General features: G+C 39.7%; 1 protein-coding gene across 4 annotated transcripts in view; it reads right to left on the bottom strand.

The window, feature by feature from the left end:
- LOC128448559 (cyclin-dependent kinase-like 5) overlaps positions 1–22,396 on the bottom strand; it is a 34,093-nt gene extending 11,697 nt beyond the window's left edge. For 2 of the 4 annotated variants that reach the window (XM_053431258.1, XM_053431259.1), the window contains exons 1-7: positions 22,234–22,396; positions 20,534–20,755; positions 18,752–18,786; positions 1,969–2,014; positions 1,647–1,783; positions 1,408–1,528; positions 812–871 (exon numbers count right to left, since the gene is read on the bottom strand). In XM_053431258.1, the coding sequence (XP_053287233.1) occupies positions 812–871; positions 1,408–1,528; positions 1,647–1,783; positions 1,969–2,014; positions 18,752–18,786; positions 20,534–20,597 (463 nt within the window). In that variant the 5' untranslated portion in view covers positions 20,598–20,755; positions 22,234–22,396. Of the gene's footprint in view, positions 1–811; positions 872–1,172; positions 1,219–1,407; positions 1,529–1,646; positions 1,784–1,968; positions 2,015–12,750; positions 12,915–18,751; positions 18,787–20,533; positions 20,756–22,233 lie in introns of those variants that run through there. The other 2 variants (XM_053431260.1, XM_053431261.1) reach the window with 2 other exon arrangements.
- Between the last annotated feature and the right edge of the window lie 1,349 nt (positions 22,397–23,745).

Here is a 23,745-nt window from a genome sequence, read left to right as displayed (position 1 = left end):
ATGGGAGTATTTTTTTTTTTTAATAGTATTGACATGATTATAAAAGGTTAATTCTGAACATAGCCATGATTGAGGTTTTCTCCTGTTATCAAGCTTTATGTAAGGCTGAACTAACCATCTCCTGACTCTAGCTTCATATTTAGCCTACAGACCTAAAACTGGTTTCAATCATCTTATTTGACTCTCAGCAGGAAATACAATGTCCTGAATGACCAATGTTTAAGTCCATGTTTAATTCCTGCATTAATAAATCTTAATAAAGTACACTGGTGCAAATAGCTGTCGGCATGAACTTTTCACTCTCAGCTTGAGCATTTCTCATAGTCTGAAATCAAAACATCACTCAATCAAATTAAATGTGCAGCATGACACAGTCCAAAATGTAAACCTTCACAGTGGGATCCATGTCTGTTCCCTCAATGCCTTTGACTGACACAGAGCAATCAGGTCTTCAGTCTCTCACTCCAGATTGTCTACATGATGCCAGGCTACGCCATGTTTTCCGCCTCCCCCCCTGTTTTGTTGAGGCACTACCAGATTGAATCAAGGCGTTGATTCGCGTCTTGTTTTCCAACACGTTTCATTAATTGAGATGAGAGGAGAATGCACAGCAGCCGTGTGTGAAGCAAGAGGAGGCTGCATGCTGAGTTGTAGATGAACCAGATGAAGCCCGCCTGCTGTACTCCCGAAGCACCGGTTTCAGCCAAATATAGTTTCAGTTGAAAATATCCTCTTTACATCACAGCTTGGACCGTTTTTGGCTGCCTTCCTCACAACCCTTACTGTGTCAGTGTTTGATAGAGGTGCTCACCAAAGTCACATAACTTCAGGGTGTCGTCAGAGCTGATGAGAAGGTTTTCTGGCTTTATGTCTGAGGAGGAAAAACACAGATGGAGAGTGTGACACATGCGCTGGTCAGGGGCATCATCACTATCATCTTTACCTTCACACTGAATGCTCATCAATGAGACCAATGAAAGGATTAAATAGGTGAATGATATTTCTTCCTAAACACAGCAAACAAAGAATCGGAATAATCGATTTTTCAGATAGTAAATTCAAACCGTAATTTATAAATCATATCCCTTGGTAACACTGTCATATGTGTGTCTGGGTATACCACAGGCCATTTGGACGCCTGCTAAGTTGTTCTCAGTGTGCCAAAAACTCACATGGGCCATCTGGTTTCCTGCTCTGCTGCCACTGATTCGCCAAAAGCTTGCAAACAATGTAGTGTGCAAAGCATTAGAAAACCTTTAAAGCCACTGTTTCAAGAGAAAAATTATATGTTTTCTATTATATCCAATTTTCTGCGCCCCAAAAAAGCAGAAGTCAAAGCAGCACTATTCTCTTCTACGTCTCATTAATAATGTCTCCCTCGTGTCCCAATAAAAATAACAACTTTACCCCGATGAACGATGTCATGCTTGTGGCACCAGTGGATCGCCTTGATTAGTTGGAAGATGTAGCTGCGCGCTTTCTCTGTCGGCACACCGTTGGGTAACTCCTCCAGCAGCTCAAGCATGTTCTAAAGAATGAAATCACACACAAAAAAATGTTAATACGACCACCACACCGGGGCGATAGTGATATTAAAACAAATCAGTGTAGAGCTAATCAAGAAAAAGTCTGTAGAGAGAGTTTACCTTCTCCACATACTCAAAGACGAGATACAGCTTTCCTCTTCTGCGGAAGGCCTCTTTCAACTCCACAATATTTTCCTGCTTGAGCGTGCGGAGCATCTTAAGCTCCCGCAGTGTCGTTTCTTTAACCTCCTCATTTTCTGCATGGAGGTGAGATAGAGACGGAAATCAGGAATACACTGGGTGTACATGTATTGAGGAGAATGGGAAGCACCCCAATAGAAATAAAGATTATGTATAGGGTGTTTGAAGATTAAAAAAAAACATGCGATCTCTGGTAATTTTGTCCTTGCGTTTTCCTCTTCAGAGAAAAGAGCCCTCTTACCTTCACTGTCCTTGAACTTCTTAATGGCCACAATTTCATTGGTCTCCTGCAATGACAACAAAGCAGCCAGTGAGAAAACAATTGGGAAAAAACACAGCAGTACAGAAGAATGACAGCATATATAACAATATTCTATTTACAATAAATGAACAACATTTTTGGCTAAAAAGTAATATATTTTTGTAAATCCCACCGAAACTAGGATGATCACCGAATTCTAATCTTCAGCAATATTAGTCATACTAATATTATCAGTGGTTCCAGACCTGGAGTCAGTACCCAAACAAGAAGTCACAAGATGAATTGTACAATCATTACTGAGCTCGGAGAGCAAAACAAAAAAATTGATGTCAATGATTTGTTAATGAGCAGATTATTTGGCGAACAGAAAATCAAGCAATTATTTAATATTTGTGTAATATTTAAAATAATCTTTCAAGCAAAAATGCCAGTAAATTGTTGATTAATTGATGGTTACAGGTTCCTTTGTGTGAAAGTTTACTGCTCTTTGTATCACATTATAGGTAATTGAGGAAAGGTTAGCATATAACGGCTGTGTAGCACTAATGTAACTGAATGATTCACAGGTGAAATGTATACATAGGACCAGTGCACCTGCAACAGTGGGTGTCTTATGAGAAAGATCCTAAAAACAATCTATTGTAAAACTCAAAATTATATGGAGCAACCAATGAAATTCAGATGTAGTGACCACTGAGTCCGTTATCCCAGAGATACTTTTCATCATTCCTCCATGAAGTTCTCTGTGAGCGACGCCCCGCCGCTAGCCCCATTTCTCAACATGTCCTAGTTCGGCCTGGTATTTCTGCCTATGGCTCAGAGCTGTGCTCCAGTTTCCCCCCGTCAGAAAGCCAGAGGCACCATCGCAACATAGATCACAGTGAACAATGACTGCTACCAGAAAGGAGAAGTACAAGATGACTCACAGCAGGCTCATGAGCATCCCCGTACACTGCATATGCAAGAGAGTCTGAGTGAAGGGACATGATGCACAGCAGGGAAACATTTCAAATTGAACGGCCTGATATACATGTACGTCTCACTGATTGAGGAAATGAACCTGACCAGAACCTACAGTGCATTTTAACTAATCAGTATAAGTCTTGAATATCGTAGGCACATGAAACACAGACGTGTGTCTAAACATTACTCCTGTCATGTCTGAATATAGCCCTGTGACTCACTGGCGACCTGTCCGGGGTCACTGTGTTTCCAGTCTCTCGCCCAATGTCAGCTGGGATTGGCTCCGGCCCTCGTGACCATCAGAGGATAAGATATGAGATAAGCTAGAGCTAAAGTATAGATAATGGCTGCATGTATACATATGATAAGCAATATTTGAGACGGGACAATGATTCATGCAACTGCATATGCAATAAAAAAAGTCAAAGTGTTTAGCATGTAAACCAGAGAAATGACAAAGCTAAGATTTATTCACCCTGGCAGATGAGACTGGTCTCCCTCCCATTCAGACTGATTTCCATCCCCACAAAGTGGACCAATCCCCAACAATAATATTAAAATAAGGTGTGTTTGATTGCATTATTGTTAACAGCCAAGATGGCTACCAGAAGTCTGTTGAATCCTCCATGGTGATAGTCTTAAACCAACGAGATGGTATTTTTTCTCTCAAAGAACAAATATTTGCTTGTTTGTTCTTAAATTGTTTGCAGGTCTCCTACGTTGATAACACCCCCCGGAAATTAAAAATAATCTTCCGGTTTTCCAAGCCCATTCTCAAAAGCAAATTGATCTGGTGATGTCATACTTAAAGGCCCATTCATGGTGTCTTGTCATGTGGGTGGTTCTTGATTTAATAATGACGAGGAAGGTAAATGTCCTATAAATCAATTGTACCCTGGATCTTAATTACCTCATCCATTATCTTCCACTAGATGTTTTCTTATCTTATTTCAGATAGTTCGACAGGATAACGACCACATTTGTTGGGATAGTTAACATTCCTGATTGAATCTCAGTGAACGACAAAGACCAGTTGATAAATGAGATCTTGGACAGCCCAAGATGTTGTGATCTCAATCTAAGACACTAGGTCCACTCATCACTACCTCCTTACAGGGCCCCTCCCTGATTATATATTGAGCAACTGTTCTTGCCTCACTGTCATCTCTGCAGAGTCTCGTCCATCAAACAGAAGGGGTCAACTAAAAAATGAATGTGGATTAAAATTAGCTGACTTTTTATTTATTATTTCTCTAAATCCCTTTGAGTATTTGGCCTAAGTTAAGCATTGATAAATCCTGCTTTGTTTAGAACGGTTAGCTGGGAAGAACTTTGCTTCATTGTGAGTGTAAGAGTTTTACATCGTAATTGTTTATTACAATCTTTTGAGGACTTTGTACAACAATTTGTGGGTATTTGCATGAGTTGTATTTAATTTTTTAATCTCTGCATATCTATCAATGCATAAATATCTTTGTCCAATGCAAATGATGGAGAGTGATTATGTTGAAGACCGAGGCAACATGTCTATTTGCTGATGAAGAGTCATGGGGTTAAGGGTAGTATATTTTCTGATGGATAGGCATTTTCTATCTTCATTCTTACCATTTGTCTGATTAAATGGAAATGGTCTTAGTATTTTCTAGATAGATGTCTTAAATTATTTTTGCTTTGTTGTTGTTTTCTTGTTGTCACTGTATAATTTTCTGATCTCAGTTTCCACCTCAGTTCCATTAAACATTTGCAAAAAAGGCATAAAGCTCAATTCACAACAGTGAAAACACACACTTGTCAAGACAGAAGCTGTAAAAAATGAACAAGATTCACTTCCCTACTGCCAGCGGCATTGATTGACTTGTGGAGGCCTGAAAAGCACCAAGACTTCCCAACTAGAGACTTTAAAACTTCAGAGACCCAAGGTAACCTGCTTCTTTGCTCCAATTCATGGCACATTACATCAGTCATTAAAGTCAGCTCCGGTTATTTCTGCTTCAAGTAAAAAAAGTAGAAAGCACTGCAGTCAGAATGTTAATACATTCTCAGGTTTAACAGAGTAGAACATATATTACAACCCACTGATCTCCCATTAGCTTCTAAGTATAACTACAAATAATTTTGTAGTTTATGTGCATGTTCTTGTTGGAGGGATTACAGCAATAAACCAGCTGCTGTGAACCTTTTGTTCTAACTTTTTATTTTAAGACCTTTAGGAATTCCCATGTGCCAACGAACTCTGGGGCTCATTTATGTGGGAGAGAAACCAAGCTGGGTAAATTATTATTTACCATGAACATGCTGTCACCTCTCCCACGACCTGAAACAGCACAGATTAAGAACTTGGGCCAAGACCAAGACCAATTATTTGATACCTTAAGGTGCAGTGTCTGTTTCAAAAACAGCAGGGGAAAGAAGTAAGTAACTTTAATAAAACTAAATAATGCCTAGAAGGTAAAATCCTTCAAAATACACCATTAGTTGAATGTTTGAGAGGACTCAATGTCTCATTGCCTCTGAAATTAAAGCACAGCAAAAACTATTTTTAACAAGGAATCATTGCATCTTTTTGTTGAGCAAAATTGTATCTTCATGTTTGACTCATCCAGCAGCAGAACAAAGCGTTCTTTTCAAAATGGTAATTAAAAACTTCAGGAAGTTCTCCCCACAGAGCTGAAGAAGTTCAGACAAATGTGTTGCACTTGTAATTTGGTTTTCTTAAGTGTGGAGACTGTGCTGCTCTTCATCATGTGAACGTTCTCAATGGTTCTTCACTTCCGATGTTTTGTGTCATTACGTGGTTGAATGAAGGTAGTTGCCTACACATCTTACCGGCCCCAGTGTACGCAAACTTTAAGTATGAATGATATGCACAGTTTTATAAATGAGTCCCCTGATGACCATTTACTTCTACTTCCTTAAGAACAGTATTGTCCTAATAATGCATCAGTGGGTGTAGTAAAAGAGATTGTGCCAGCAGTGCCCTAATTTTAACATTGGGCAGTTGACCCATAGGCTGTATATAAAGATGGAATACATGACTGCTACCCTAAAGTGATCACCATCTAGTGGCTGGCTTCAGTACATCCAACAATTCCCACCTCCTCCATGATAGTGGATGGGACCAAACTAAAGACTCATGGTATAATTTTTTTCTCAAAGATGGCTTCTGTCATTTTAGGCAGCTCTCATCTGATCTCACTGATGTTTGTGCTAATTTCTGGTGTAAGGATGGGTTTAACTTGTTATTTGATGCTATAAAAACATTGCCACAGGAAACAACATGATTGACAGCGTAGAGTGATTCATGATTGGTTGAGCGCATGTATCGTTGGGACCTCACTAACACTGTCCATCCCCTGATCGCTCAAAATGACTTTGCTGCACATTATCAGCTCACTTTAAACAACTATTCAGCACTTCTCTTTCTGTTGCATATTTAGCTACATCCGCATCAATAATGCTACTGCAGATATTTCGCCTTTGAAAACATCGGACATCAATTCAAGATTATTTTTCAGTTGTTCATGATTCAAAGTAGGGACACAGATATCTATGTTTTATAATTATTTAAATATGACCGGGTGGAAAGGATTAAAGACTACAAATTAAATACAAAATTATCAACTGTTCTTGATTAAACCAGTCATGTCACTTTTCTTCCAAGGCACCATTAGTCAGTAGAGGACGCAGTTACAGCAGGGCTGTGTAACACTCTGGTCTCCATGCATCATGTTGGCATATTGTTCTCTGTGTTTGTGCTGCCGAACCCTGCAACAATCTACAAGACTGAACCCAGAATTAAGAGCACTGGTTTACTGTCATGAACTGCTTTTTAATGGATTCATAATAGCAATATCCCGTGTTATGTGTCTACTTACCCTGTCCAAACAAAGCTATTAAACATGCACTGCTTGGCTGTGACATTTGTTAATAACAGCCTGGAGGATCTAGAGCGAAGCCATCAAAATGTTCACTTGGTAGCAGGAAATAAGAAAAAAGAAAACTGCAAATGTATTTCTGCTGCAATTCAAATTTGTCCTTAGTCATTTCTTCAGGCTCAAATTATATAAATTAGGTTTTTATTTAACAGTGTTGCTCCACATATAAAGACACAAACAGGAGAGTACTAACTCTGCTGCAGCTTGTCATTTGTTGCCTACAAAACCAGCATCAGTGCGTTCCTCCATCCACGTCTGTCCAGCTTTTACACAATTGTACGGTTGTTATCATTAACAGGGATCTGGTTCATGGTGTGGGGAGAGATTCCAAAACAAACTGGGGCAGCTCAACATGAGTTAGGAAAAATTTGAGGAACTCTGAAAATGAATTAATATTTTGGCTAAACTGCACAGAAGAACATACATGTAATGCTTTGCATCTACTCATAGTAAGTGGAAAGAATTTGTGGGGAAAAGACTTCGTCCAGAATGTGAGAATTCAGTCACAAAGGGAGGATCAACAGGTGGGCTGGGCCTGAAAGTCAGTCTGTCATCTTAAAATAAACACTCCATGTGCCAGGGGACAATGATGACTTTAACATTCAGACAGGAAATGTGTGTCCCCTCCTACATCTTTGTGTTACTCGCTCTCTTGCTCCTGATAGGACCACATAGACAAGTGCGCCACTCAAGGTGACCCATTTAAAGGCTCGATGTGAAAGTCCTTTTTTTCCCCTCTCATGTCCCAGTTTCTCTTCACTACTGGCAAAAATAACTGTTCCCTTCAAAGGGGGCGGATAGACACTATTTCTCCACTAAATAAATCTAGATTCTACTGACAGCTCCACAGCTTTTTTTAGGAGGAAACATATTTAAGCCGGCCGCATCAATTCTATCATCTGTGGTAAAAGCTCCATTGGTTATGCAACGTAAAAAAAGACAAACTGAAGCTAAGGCAATGCCAAAATAAAATATGATCTAAAAAAGGAACATTTATTTATCAAGATGGGAAAAACAACAGATGACTGAGGAGCAGCTGTGATTCACTTGATGCTCCGTGACAGGTCCAATGAGGGGTCTGATGGATCAAGGCAACAGACTAATTACTCACTTTTGGATCTTTGTATTAGGTCTACATATCATAGGATCTGTTTAACAACTTTAAGTCAAAGACAAAAGCAGTGCAACGATTCAGAAATCATCATCATGACAAAGCATTAAATGTCCGATCCTCCTTACATAACACAGGTGCAGATGTTTGTCCTCTGACTGTTGATGCTTGATGATCTGATTGTTCATAGTCTGTTGTTTTAACTTTTATCTTCTTGGGTAAGTCAGTGTTTCCCACAGAATTCATTCAATCTATGGTGGTAGCGGGGGTGCATCCGTACGAACATCGCTCTCAGCTGCAACAGATTTCGCGTGACAGGCAGTAACTTAAGCAAAATAATGTGCTTCTCACGTGAGAGAGAGATCATGTCACTTATAACTATTAGATCTGACAGTCAGTGTGAACGGTAACAATTTTATGGACAATAATGTGAGCGAGCATGAATCAAACAGTGCTGCAAAATGCAGCAATGGTGCAATACACCAAGTTAGTTCGAAGAAGTGTAAAGTTCATTATGAAACTGTGGCGGGAGAAAATAATATATGGTCGATGACCACAATCTTTATAATTAATGGGAAAACTGTAAGGGGTACTTTGTAGCACCATGTCATCTGGTGTTATATGATTGTGTCTATAATTAATTTACTAACATCAACTGCTATTAGCTGTGGTTGAGGCGTTGATAACATCAGTTGTTGCATGCAGCACTGGGATCACCTAGGTTTTATGGTGACAGTGGGACTATGTAACTTCGGAAAGAAAGACGTAAAAATTCTAAGTTTAATTGATAACCAACACAACACACCCTCGGTCAGTTCAGTACACTAAGTAGTTTTGCGGCTATGAACTTACCTCATCTGGTTTGATCACTGGCTAGTGGTTATTGGTAGCAAACGTTAGACAGCACATGTTGCTGTGTGACTCACATTAGTGAGTCATTGTGCCGTGTCTCAATTCAGGGACCCAGCCTTTTGAGGCATTTGAGGACACATTGTGTCACAGTGGAGCAACTATACTGTCCCATTTTGAAGACTCCTTCAAATGCATCCGGCAAATGTTCCTTTGATTTCCAAGGTTGCAACAGGTGGTGCCTCTCTGGCTATACCATCCCTGGATTGCTTTTGCTCGCTGGTGACGAACTTAACATCATCGCTATGTGTGGCTGAACTGCAGGAAGTGCAGTGGATCAAAGAAGCTAGCGATGCAATGGTAAGCTGGTGAGGCAAATAGGAAATTCACTGTTTCGTTCTTTGCGTCCTCCGAAAGAAGCCGCCCTTTAATTAGGACAGAGTTAAGGGTTTTAAGATCAAGAAGTGACTGCCAGCTAGGTGGCTTAGCTTAGGCTTTCGAATGTTTTGCAAAGCTAAGCAAGCCGCTGATTTTTGTGGTAGCTTCATATTTACCATAAATATGGACATCAGTTTACTAATTTAGCTTTCAGCAAGAGAGAGTATTTTTGAAAATGTAATAGCCCACTGCTGTTAAAATGTTTCACAATAGAAACGTACTAGTACTTCAACATAACAGAAGCTGGTTAGAGTAGGCACTGGACTGGTACTGGTACTATACTGATTAGGAGCTAGGACCCTTAAACACAAATGGAATGAAGAGAGAGACAGTTTGAAAGAAATGTGCTAACTATTATTAGTATAGATTATTTCCAGGAACTTTGTTAACCTTTAATGGAAAGTGTAAAAATCAGAGAGAGGAAATTTACTCTTTAATACAAGACTGAGAGAAGATAGATGTGAACCGACAGTGTTTAAAACTTTATATGAGTGCAGGATAAGAGGCACACACATTTCCTTGCTAGATAGGTCATGTGCTTAAGGCTGAGAGCGATACACTATGACAGGAAAGCACCACTGAGTGGCTTGTACATACTGCTTTACCATTGGCTGAACATGTTCACGCAGAATGGCTTCATATTGGCATCTGTTTTTGTCCCTTAGGGGTTCTGTGTGCCTGAACCATGCCAGGAAAATACAACCCCACACCATACTGACGCTGCCAGGAGCCCTCACCATAGGCAGCGAGCAATGTGCCTGTAGACATACTTTGGCATGTGCCACATATGTTCTTGCTCACATGCTAATAATAGGATGAGTCATGTGACCACGTGATGCTTTTCACTGCTCAGTATAGCACTGGGTTCTTTGCTCAGTCTCAACATACTAAATTGCTTGTTTATGTTTACGAGGCACAACAGCAGGGCTGGTATCCTTTTCACAGTGTGTGTGTGTATGATTGTTATGATGTCAATCTGATCCTAGAAACACTTACTGAAGCGGAACCTACCACAGAGGCCATTTTGAGTACTTTGGTAGGTGCTTACGTTTCTACCACATTAAACAAAACATGTCTCCACTTCCTCCTTCCTTCTAGAAATGAAGCTAAAATAGCCCAGATACGAAAGCTGCCATCTTGTGTATTTGGACCCAGAGCCTGCACAGTAGCAAGGTCCGTTCGATAGATGTGCTCGACCAATCACGAATCAGTCTCAGCTGTTAGTCCTGACGTTTTAACCCCATGTTTATAGAATCAAATAACTGATTAAAAGTAGAGCTGTGAAAAATAACGCGTTAACGCGTTATGATTAAATTACAGGATTAATTCGTTTTTTTTTTTTAACGCATTTAACGCATGCGCAGAAGGACCTTCCAATTCCGCCGCCTCTGCACTAGTCGCCGCTCTAATGCAGTCAGACGGCAGCTGCCATTCAAACAAACAAACAACATGGATAATTCTGATGAACCTGAGGACCTTCTGGACGGGAAGATCGTGTTCCAAAAAAACAAAGATCGAACATTCAGTAAAACCAAGGTGATATGCACACTCTGCGAGAAGACGTTATCGTTTCACCGTAGCAATACCCGCCTAACCACCGCAACGCGAAGCATGTGTTGGTCGGCGAGGGGCGTTCAAGTGGAATGCGCCAAACCAGACTCACTCGCCGGACACATTGTGCAAAAGAAGCGGTCAGCTTTACTGTCAGAGAATTTGAACAAGTTAGTTTGCCTCACCAACTGGCTAAAGACCGAGTAGCTAAGAGGGCCTTTAGAGGCATTAGATTGTATCATGGTGTGGTTAATGGTTGTCTGACAAAAAATATAAAAAATGTCAACCATCCTATGGCTAAGAAGCTCAAATAATTTCTGTTTAATTTTAAAAAAAAAGTTTTATTCAACCACACAATGGCTAAGGAACCCGAATTCTGTTTAGGATGAAGATTATATTAATGTTCCATATGGAAAAGCAATGATAACTGCTGAAGAACTGCTGAGTTGCAGCACAAAAGAAAAGTTAAATGTCATAAATCTTGTTTTCACAAAAATATTCCGAAAAAATCGGTAATGTGATTAATCATGATTAATCCATAGAAACCTGTGATTAATTTGATTAAAAATTTTAATCATTTCACAGCCCTAATTAAAAGTCAAAAGAATATTAACACCTCAGCATAAATCAGCGTGTTAAGAGCTACCAAAAACCTGCCTGACAGAAACCCTCCTTGAGAAAAATCGGCTTCCCTTGTTTACCTAGTTGTCGGTTTCTTCTTACGTCAAGTAATGCATGGACATCCCTGTCAAGAGGCATTTTTATCTACTGTCAAATCAAGCTGATGTCTTTCTCTTAGATTTTCATGGTGACATCACATTATTGTCAGCCTCTCAAGGAACATTAGGTTCAGCAACCCCCCTCTTCCTGCTCCAATTAGATCAACTTGTGAACAGAATGTACGATGACACTGTTTCAACTTCAACACCAGAGTTTTACTCTTTTAATTCATACCTTTTAAGACAAAATACTACACTTATCTATCACCGCTTACCTAAATCACATGCTCATAGTATACAGTCACCTTTTATTAATTTTGTACAACCACAAATTCACAATGATCATTTTGTTTTGTACAATACAAGAATTGTTGCCGCAAAGTCAGACATTACAGTCAAAATAATGCTTTTACTAAAATATAGTCTATGCAGTAAGTGAAATGCTAAATATCACAAGGAATCCAAAGTTTACATCATTTTAAATATTTGTGTGTCGGTGCCTCTTTCCAGATGATATAACATTTTATATTTTTCTAAATTGTATGTTAAAAAAAAAGTAACGTACATAGTACATTATATTTACTTAATGTGAATTATGTTGTGAATAATTCACAATAATGTCAATAATGGTTACTTTGTGTCACACTGATGTTTGTCCAAGTGCAAATTTTCACAGTAATTTCATTTATTATTTGATGTTATAAATACAGGGTGAAATTTCAAGATCGACTGAGAGACTGACTCGGGATAGGTCAAGCACATATACGGACAAATGCAAAGGATGGCCACGTTCATATCCATGAATCTTTATCTTCATTTCTGAGCAATGACAGGACATGTAGACATGCTGTCCATCTTTTGCTGATACTTTCTCAATGATGCCAACAAAGACTGCACTTAAATCACAATGTGGCCACTGCACTTGTTCAGAAGGGCTTTTCATAAGGAAGCTTAGATCTCCTTTAATCAATAAAAAACACAATAGTTGAAGTATTTCAATGTTTCAAACCTTCAAAACTGAGTCAGTTCCAGCATGTTAATCTGAGGAGTCATTGCCCTGATGCTGTCAATGTTTTACCTCTCTATAGACAGAGTAGCACGGGAAACCAGTTCATAGGATGATAAGCACATTTAGGGTGCCGCTTTGTGTAATGTGCATTCCTACGAGGTGATCGACGCTTAAATCAATACTCACCACAGAGCTATGTTTACTATGTTTCTCTCTCCTCTAGGTTCCACACACCGCCTCATGTTAAAGAACCACCACTGACCATGCACAAGCCTTATCCAAGGTTTAGATTAGCTGCTGGAGAGAGACCTTCAGTTTGGGACTAGCTTCAGAGGGAAGTTTCAACCTAGACAGAGGGTTTCATATGTAAATCAACAGGTCCCAGAGTCTGGTGGGAGGTCTCACCTCAACAATCTACAAGTGAAACTCCTGATGAACAGAAATGTCACTTTTTCAAGGACACTGAAAGAAGAAAAAAAACTTCAGTTTTTAACCTGAATTGTAATGAGTTAAAATGGTATATATACAAACACACAGTTTGATCCCCTTGATATATCTGCAAAGACAAAGAAACAGAGCACCCCCCACATTGCACTGCATGTTTAAACTTGTCTCTGTGCATGTGAGAAATAAAAGTCCCCAAATCTTTGACAAGTTTCCAGGCTTAACTTTTTAGTTAAAGAGAATTAGACTTCTTTATGCTCCAAAAATTATCTTACATTCGACAGTATTCAAAACGTCTCATGTTGCATTACACCACATGAAGAACATGTCCAGACTTCTAGTGTAGAAGACTTCTATGCTGGGTGACCTGAGAGGAGCCTCCTCTGTAATCTACAATGACCAAACATGTCTCATAAAGAGTCAATGAACTCTGCACGGATATCCCAAGTTTCGTCAACACAGTGAGTCAACAAACACAACTCCAGCACCTAACTTAATCATTTTCACACAGTGAACAACAGGATAAGAAAGAAGAGAGGACATTTTCTGTGAAGTATCCCTTTAAGGGCTGAACGCCACTTTGTGTAGCAGAGTGCAACAACTGCAACTTGCGGGAGAGACTGTTTTAGTGTGTCCATTTTCCCCATTCAAACATTTATTGTGACGTTATTGACTCCCTCCCTCTCTGATGGCCACTTTTCCATCGAACCTTTGACCTTGCCTTTTGTAAACGTTGTACAAACAATGATATTCAACTTCTCAACCTTTTACAAACGTGCCGTCACTTTTCATCTCACATTTACAGTTAATTCACAATGGATGAAGTACTGTACTTGGTTGGTGATCAATTGTGCATGGCTTCAAAAAGTAGTGCTTTGTGTAAGCAAAATACAGTCTACACACGGATGGTCGGGGCAGTATGTTGGGACATTTTGATGACAAACCAAAAGAGCAAACTTGCAATTACCCCCATTTGTCTTCAATGTGTTCACCTTCACAGTTGCCTCAACTGGCCACAGAAGTTGGAGACCAGAATTCACCACAGATAATACGGTAGGTGTGTGTTGCCATTTTTTACAAAATGCAAATTCAGTAGTTCTATTACTGAGTCTCAATTCAGGCGCTACATACTTCGTAGGATGCAGTCTACCCCGGCCCACGAAGGCCCCCTCCTCTGCGAAGCTCGAACCGAAATGAGACGGTCCAATCTACAGAGATTATCTGTGATCCGCCTCGCCAGCTCGTCCTGATGTTTTTATTGCTGCTGCTTGGTCTTCTAATGAGCTTAAAAATGTATTAGCATATTCATATGATTATTAATCACGTACCAGCAAGCAAGACGGAAGACCCGGAGCACTGTTTCTCTGCTCACTTGGCAAAGGTGGATTTGGGGATACAATATCCTTGAAACCGCATTAAATCTGGTTCTCCCCTCATTTCCTGTCAACACGCCACAATAAAACACTGCATTTCCATTAGAGAGTGGTCCAAAAAAGAATTAGTGAACCCAAACATGTTCTGTTGCTGATCCATTTAAATAGACAAGAAATTAATAAAGGATGAGCCAGAACTACAAGACAAAAGCTTTTCTGTGCCCCAGTGTGCTCGACCCTTCTGACATAACAGCATGTTGCAGTTTCAGTTTGGTTCCCCTCTTTAGAGCCGTGGCAAAATTTGAAGACTAAAAGCTAGGGCATCGAAAAACATTAGAAAGAGACGGTACTACAAACTGTTCATATGAGGTACCAGCTAATAATGTGGGGATGCTACATCAAACCTAATATGTTACACAAATGTTTACATTCAGTCTGTGTCGTCACTTTGTTGGACTGAACAATTGAATTAATTAAACAAGATGTCATTAGATATTTGGACCAGAGTATAAACCTTCTTCCTTTCTGCCTGAATGGTATTTACACAGAGTTCTGGCTGCCAAATGAACATCACATTTTAAACATGAACACAAGCATATTGAGTATCAAAAATCGTCAATAAATATATTTTAACAAATACCATTAGACTACAATTTCCCTTTAAATTCTTGCATGTCCAGGAAACACAGCATCACTCCTATCAAAGTTCAAATGCAAATGCAGTGACCTATTTTTGTTTGGTCTAATCTAAGTTTTAGGTATCAATATATAAAGAATTTTACTATAATAAGACTGAATATACTCAGTATTAATATACTTATACTATCAGTTTAGGCTCAATAGGCTAAAACATCCCCATAATTGCACCATTAACTCCTTTGACATTATTCCTCTCGGTCTGTGGACGATGTGACGCATATGTGAGGGAACACACTGTAACCCAGCAGCCTCTGAGATTCAGATGATTGTGTGGAAATGGGAGAATGCATTCGTGTCTGTTTCCATCCTTTCTATATCTGGCCCCAGATCTGTCTTGGAACTAATTATTCCTGTTAAATACATGTATTGTATAACCCAAATTCAAGGGGCGTGTCTCTGGTGAAATAAGCATGTTCTCTGAGCACGAGCAGCTGCGACTCGGCAGCAGTTGTTACATGCAAATGCAGCCATCTTCTCTGGTCACAGCACTTCCCTTCCAATAGTCACGGCACCATCAAACATTTGTGCAGTTCCACATGTCAGAGCATTTGTGCGTCTACGTGCATCTGTGCATGGCATGTGTGATTGACTGTGTGCTCGCGTCTCTGTGTGTGTGTGCACACAAATTATGCAGCATAGATCTGTGAGTTAGCTCTTGTAAAAAAAAAAAACTGCTTTGGTTCACTCACACTAACAATACAATATTTTCCAGATGGCACTGGTCCATATTGATCGGCAGCCAGAGAATTCATCCCCCTGTGCTTTCACGTGTTTAGCAATAAAGTTACCAACAGATATTCAATCTAAGCGGCATATTATTGAATTTCCAACACACAAACGACTCGGAGGTTGTGTCAAATGTCCGATCTCGAGGGAGTTTATAATATGACAAGGAAATAATAAATATTATCTAATGTAAAGACATTTCAAATTAGCTCCATATACTGAAATCAAATCCACTAATGGAAACAGTAAGTGAATGATCCCTTCAAATACAGCCTGGTTAACATGATTACTGCTGCATACACTGTTACTTGATTCCAAATCTTTTAGGAGCAAGAAAAAAGGCCATTCATTTATACTAATTATGTCTGTTCTTTAATAAATAGTATCTATTTAAAAGATTAAAGTGAAACTTTACTATAGCCTCTCTAAAAAAATATGGTCATGCTTTTCATGTGCTAGTGATGTTATTGGAGAACTCAAGTTTCTGAACGGATTTCCTTTGAGCTTTAGTTTGTCTACTCCGACTCTAGAGGGAAAATATTCATCTAACAAATCCACCATGACAATGGCAACACAGACATGTCTGTGATATAGTAATGTTAGCCATTATTACTGACTAACAAAAATGCTTTAATTTAAAGTAATCTCATAAACATTCCCAACATAAACATCTGTGAAAAGAATAACAATCAAAGGACATCATTTCCTCAGGACTTTGAATAGTGTAATCATGGTGAGGATTTTTTGTAGAAGATTCACACAAATAAATAAACAATACAGGGAGTGTTACAGACAAAGCACCAGCCTCAATCTGTTGTGAAGAACCGAACTGAGGTTGACTGATGTGAGCTCTATTGTATATAATGGAGACATTGGCATTTGCAGCTGCCGGTGAATGGGATCAATCAGTCTCCATAATAAAGCTCAGTAATTACAGGCTGTGAATCCAGCTTAAAGTGTGTGTGTGTGTGTGTGTGTGTGTGTGTATGTGTGTGTGGGGGGTGCTTTTTCCTCACAGTGTTGCCTCAACATCAAGTCTTGGTGCTGCTGTCTTTTACAAATCGAACACTTAGGCTAACTCGTCACCGTTAGAAACCTGGCTCATGGACAAGGTTATTGCCGTTATCAGCGTCGTAATGGAGGCAGATGCACGGCAGTTGCAGAACAAGAAAAGCATCAAGGATTTTGGAGAGAAAGGCTCAGAAAGTGTTTTGTCTCTTTCCTGCAGATCTTTGTAAGTAGGAGGATGTTAGTCTCTCTTATTCATGCTGGATTGATGTCAATTCCCCGCAAAGCCTCTTCCTTAAAAGGACCGGGATGACAAGGGTTTTATTGCAGCGTCACTCGACTGCTTTTCATAGTCCTGCTCCCAGTTTGGTTTCCTTATTCTTAGGCTAAAAACTGAAAACTGAGCAGTGGAAGAATTTGAGTTAAAAAATGGGCTACCTTTCAAAGTAGATCTTTGTCACTGATGAACACAAGTCAGGACAAAAAGGACTGTAACCAATTGTGCAGCAGCTCGTAGGCGGCACTTAAGGCATCACATTAATTCTAAGGCACAAGATCACTGCAGTAAGTCATGTGGATTGACTGGGTGCCTGATGACTACCTTTAAAAGTGACCTTTAAAGAAATTACAGCATGTTGTTCTGATGTTCCCTGCAGATCCTTTCTTAATGCTGCTGCTATCTCAAATGAAAACAGTAAAGGGCCCAGTCACACATACCCAAATGTTCCCTTTCATTTCAAATATGTACGAGCGAGGAGGCTAAATTAAACATTGGCTTCCTGCGTCGAGGGAGATCGCAGTGTGGCTTCAGGTGGAGTTCAACTTTGGTGAACTTTGACCCACGTCATTTACTTCTCTGCGTATGTGTGACAGGGCCCTGAGAAAATACGGACTTTGGTGATGTCATGAAGTAGCATTATGGGAGTTATTGTCTTACTGTCATTGCAGTCAGCTTCTCCAAGTCAGGATTCTTTCAGTATTAATGGTTCAGGAGGATTTTACTTGGAGCCCAATTATGCTGAAGGCTTAAAACTGGAAGAAGACTGCTCTGTGCATGAAATGGACATGACTGTAATCAAATGAAATGGACCTCAACCTGGATTAAAATAACAGATTTTCACATTTGTGATTATTTGGATATACAACTCAACAAAATATTTAACTTTATATATTCATACACTTACAAATTATATCATTAACCTCCAACAAGCATATATCTAATTTCGAATACATCAAACTCTTTTGTAAGATAACTGCACAGGACAATCCAACCTCTATCAAGTCTATTATTTGTTACTGTCAACAAAACTAAAACCAGCATGTTTGTCTGACTCCCCCGTTTTTTCTCTTATTTTGAGCACAACTCGTTGATTCTTAATGAACAGCAAATCTTTACATGGGTCAGGAACACATTGTTTGATTTTTTTTAATATGTTAAATAATATCCCAAAACAGCTGTGATTAAGAGTTAAGTTATTAGCAGGAAAAATGGATTTGGTTAGGGACTATTTTCACTCACTGATTAATTCATATTTGGTTCTATCATAGGCATTTACAGCAGCAGAGCAGTATAAATGTATTTTACTCTTAATAATAGACAGTGCCCCAGTTTATTGTATCAAAGACACAGCACACTGGTGCAACTGTGGTTTGTTTATGAGCTGATAATAGTTTTTAGATAATGGAGCTCTATGGATCTATATTAGACTGTACATATACAGACAGCCCCTTGTTAGTAAAAGAAATACACTGCTCATCTTGGCCTTTTCATGAAATTTGTTAACAAGAAGAAAAGTATCGATAACAACAAACTTCCTTACTTCATGAGGAAAATTCAACAAGATAAGGACTTGTAAAACAACAGATGACTGAAATGGTTTGACAAGACCAATTAACAACAAGCGGCTGAGGTGATATTAAAATTGACAAGATCTTACCTTGTGTCGGCACTTCAAAACAACACCATAGGCACCTAAAAAGAAGCAGACTGCATGACTGACTGACATTTACAAGAGCTAATCTTTTCATGAATATTCAGATTATTCATGTTTTTACTACATCTGCTTTTCAAGAAGCACTTAAAAGCAGAGGTTCATAAAATAATCAAAAGTGACAGCTCAGATTCTGTTTAAATACATCAATGTATGATGAACACACCCGAATGGTCTATAATCATAAATAAACAAAGACTGGCTTGACTTAGGATGTTTCTCAGTCTCACAGGAAATGAGCGGACTGATAATGCCAACAAGTGCCAACAACTCCAGAACCCATTTTATTTCAGCATGTTGATATAATAAAAGTGAAGGGGGCTTTAAATGCTTCTCACATGATTTATGAAAAAACATACTGTTCTGTAAAAGGACAAGTGGCTCAGAATGTAGGACACAAGCGTTGGCAAGCTACACCAGTTCTGATGTTATTGACGCTGGTAGTCGCTCTCTCACACACACGCACGCACAAGCACATATATACACACACATGCATCTATTCTTGAGCTGAGCAGGGTGATGACAAAGTTCTCTGTGCTCCATCATGATTGCTAAAATAAAGCATCTACTCAACTGAAAACGCTGATTTTAAAACATTTACATTCTCTCTAACATAGTTTATCCTGATGCAGTTGTGACTGCTTTCAAAATGAGAATTTGTTGCTAATACACATTTCTGTAATCCAGCTTGTTGCATAAAAAAAATATTTGTTGTTCACCTACTGACTTTCAAATCCTTGTTGTTTCCCACTTTTTTCCAATTTGGAAAAATCTGATGGCTACAACAAAATTACTACAAAAACCATTGTAGTCCATGTGCCAGAAGATGTACAACTACAATCATGCTCTTTGATGTTTTTCTCCTGAGATGAGACAGAGCAGATAATTACATAAGATAAGTGTCTTTTTTTCGTGTTTGTCAGGGTGAGCCTACATGCAGCACTCAGTCCTGAATCATTAACAAAAGTGACTGACCTCACGATCATTTAAATCCGTGATGCTGGATCAAATGGAGCGCACAGTGCCATGAGTGCCACTGAAAAACTACCACAACTTTACAGACTAATTTGACACTAAAAGTGCTGACTTCTTTACAGACACACTTTGGACAGGCACTCAGCTTCAACCAAAAAAGCTTAGAGTTTCCCTGTGTCCTCTACTGACACATTATACTTGCATTATACCATTTCTAGGATGTGGGAGTAGGGGTGTGGAAACTGGGACAAGTGGGTGGCCTCACTTCAGGGCCTCTGCCACTTTATATCAACCAAAGCTCACAGAAAGAGAAAAGCAATGGGAGGCATTTTGGCTGAACTATGTAATCACTCTGCTGCACTGACATTTGCAACATTAAAACTGAATAATTCAAAAACTGACACTTTATTTTTACTATAACAATACAGGAGGGTGAATCCAGGTCACAGCCTCTACTTTCAGTTTTTTATGTAACATTACAATTCTGTAATGATAAATATTTTTTTGAAAAGTCTCCTTGACCTCAATGGTTTTGCTCGGTCATGAACATCAGCTGCTACCATCCTTTGTTCCTTAGGCAAATTGGATCAAAACAATCCAATGATTGCACAGTGAGAAGCCCTACAACACATTGGTGAGCATGCTGCCTCACATGGGAGGCTCTGGCTGAAGACCTGACTCACTGCTGCAGATGTGTGCATTCAAAATAGGCTGCTTCACAAAGTTATGTTTAAAGTAAATGAGCACTCTCACCTTCACCCACGATCCCAAGGACTTCAAATTTATTCATTACATCACCGATGTCAGGGATCTTCATGAAGTCAAAAGGTACACTGCGTGAGGAGCATGGAGCTCAGGTGGAGGAGGCCCGGCTACAGGGTGGCGTGAGCCGGCCAGTTGTTGGCTCCAAAGAGGTGTGCGCCGGCTGTGAGCCATAATATCCACCACATGCCTTCAGTCGGGGCTCGCTTCAACCTGCACATAAAATATTGCACCATATTAAAAACATATACAGTGTTATCCTCACTTTAAAAGTCATAAAATTCCTCCATGCCTTCAGTTTATAAAAAACAGATAAAGACTCAAGTATAAAAGGTTTATTTTTCTAGATGTGAGAAAGTCCATCAAGAGTAGCAGTGGACAGTACACAAGTGTTTTTGGTCCTATGCTTTGCCTCACACAACCTGATTTTAGTGAACCTTAAAAAAATTATTTCACTTTCCTTTTTCTCAGAGTGAAACAAACAAGCCCTTGATGTAATCTCCTCTGGTATCCACACACACTCTTTACTCTTATTGAATCAGATAAGACTCCAGACACCACTTTCTCCATTTCATCTTCTCCTGGAGCGCTCAAGGACGCGCACATAGCCTACTCACACTCCCCAGTCTCCTACGGTGCTGTGGGCACAGGAGCTGCCCATCAGTATGCAAAACCTCGACACCAAAATAAGCTCTGTCTCCCAGAACACTTAACATCACTGTGTGGTCTATTACTCCCCTATCTTCCTCAGCTGCACACCGTCATCACAGGTATACTGTGGGCAAACTTAAACACTGACAGCTTCACAGAGAGTGTTTGAAACCTGTTTTTAAACCTGAGCCCGTTAACCCACTTTGTGCTTCTCATCAGTTCACAGCCTACATGCAGTGCCATGCAGCCCATTGTTTTCCCTGAGCAGATTTATAGCAACAATATACTCTCCTGGCCTGGAACTAGAAGACTAATATGATCAGGAATGCACTGGGCATTGCTGTGGATCATATATTTGGTCTGTATCAACAGAATGACTCATGCGTGGTAATGGCCTGGGTTGGTGGAATTCATATTACAGAACCTGTAAACCTCCTCATACAATCCTGGCTCTGTTATGTACGTCCAGATTGGGTTTATACACACATCACATCAACACATAATGGTAAGAATTTTACAAGAGACACAGCTTTACATCATCAAAGCCATTGGAGGTAGAGAGAGGAACACAAGGACAGTACAGCTCAAAAAAACATCCGACATTTACCTTTATCATTTTAAACTTACATATTTGATTTTGAATTTTTTATCATAAAAAAAAAAAAAAGTCAAAATAATTGCTGTAGATGTACATTGCTGTCACACACCTGTCCTGTTGCTTCATGTTACAATTCTCTCACATAGAGAAAAAAACTGCAAAACACACGAAACTGAAATGGCTGTGAAATCATAATTATGTGCGTGCGTGCGTGTGCGTGCGTGCGTGTGTGCTGCCCACAGAATGAACGTATCCCCCACATTTCCAATGCAGAGCAGCAATGAATCCAACAAGTCCAATAACCCACGGCTCACTCAGTCCTCCCCAGTCAGCCTCTCTCCAACCGGGACTAGTTACGTTAACGCCAAGCTAGCCCCGTTGCGTTGCCTGATTTACAAAACACACAAAACACGCAAAATACGCAAATTGGCTCAAAACAAACCTGAAGCTCGGTGACGCTGCCTCTGGCGCGAGCTGGAGCTGAGGAGAATTCCCGCTCCAGCAGCAGCTCCGCGGTCTCGTCCGCGACGCGATGAAGAGGAGCGCTCAGCCAGTCAGTGCTCGGTGGGGACGGATGGACCCGGGCCCGTTCGTCCACCCACCAGCGGAGGTATCTTCATTGCAGCTCCAGTAACTGGATCGTGCGGTTGACAAGCTGCGAGCGGATCACCAGGCAACAGCTGTGAGCGGCGAGCGGGCGGACCAATGAGAGCGGCCGAAGCGCTTGTTTACGCCGACGCCCCCTCGCTTTTGACCAATCAGAGAGCGGAGTGGGACGCAAGCCGTGCCGCGGTCTGAGGGTGTTTTTGTGCGAGGCAGGATAATATTGTTCTAATTTCTCAATTACATAATTCACAAGATCACACCCCGCTCTCAGTATAATGACATCAAAGACACATCAGAGTGTATCGACAGCAACAGAAACCTTAAGTCAATTAACAGTGAGCTGAGAAACAGGTGCCTTGCTCAAAGGTGGCCTGTATTCTCACTCCACAATTGTCTGGAGGCAGCTGTATAAAGAGATGAAGGATTCATATTAAGACATTTACGCACTTTCACTTAGAGGAACAATGTGATTTTGCTACTTTTATGAGAGGAGAGATGTAGAGATTAAAGTCTCCCTTGACAACAGTCAAATTGATCCAGTAAGAAGATAATTTTGAATAAACCCAGAGGCCCACCAAGCATGAATACATTTTACTTAATGAGTTTGAATTCATTTTACTCACTTAATGAGTTTGAATTAATTTTACTCACAAATCTATTTTGTACTGTTGTGAGAAGTTTTCTTTATTTTATACGGATTATAGACATACAGATTACATCAAAGTAAATGTATACTTTTCTTTTCCACATTATTATGGACAGAAAAAACAAAGGTACAAACTTGCCTCTTGGACGAATTCTCAGGAGCACGAAGCAAAATAAACCTCATAATAAGATCAAGTGTGTGTTTGTTCCCCAAAAAACTCTATTCAATTCAGACCAAATCAGAGTTACTAACATTAAAAGCACTCCAGGGTCTTTATGTTTACCCCCGTGTGTATAACCATATAAAACAATACTGCCACCCTCAGGATGAACCCAAAACTGAAACGATATCTATGATAATTAAAGAGATGAACCATCTCAGAGTAGTTGTTGCAGCCCCAACATCTATGAGTCTGTCAGTGACTCAGAGAAGTGGTCCCAAAACTAACGGTCAAGACCCCTTGGGGGGTCACAAAATGAAAAATACAATTTAAAAACGATTCAATATGACATATTTTAGCCATAATTATTAATAAAGATTGAATACAGTATGTTATTAGCAATCTGATTTTCTTCCTCCACACATCACTCTGAAGATGATTATGTTAGATACGTAAAAGCATCAATTGCATTTTAATCAGTTCATTGCAACACAGGTACTACTGCAACATGTGCATAGAGTTGATAATCTACTATTCATATA

The sequence above is a fragment of the Pleuronectes platessa genome, chromosome 9, assembly GCF_947347685.1.
Source record: "Pleuronectes platessa chromosome 9, fPlePla1.1, whole genome shotgun sequence".
Lineage (NCBI taxonomy): Eukaryota > Metazoa > Chordata > Actinopteri > Pleuronectiformes > Pleuronectidae > Pleuronectes > Pleuronectes platessa.
Note: the sequence above shows the minus strand (reverse complement) of the source record. Positions and strands in the feature narration are given on the sequence as shown.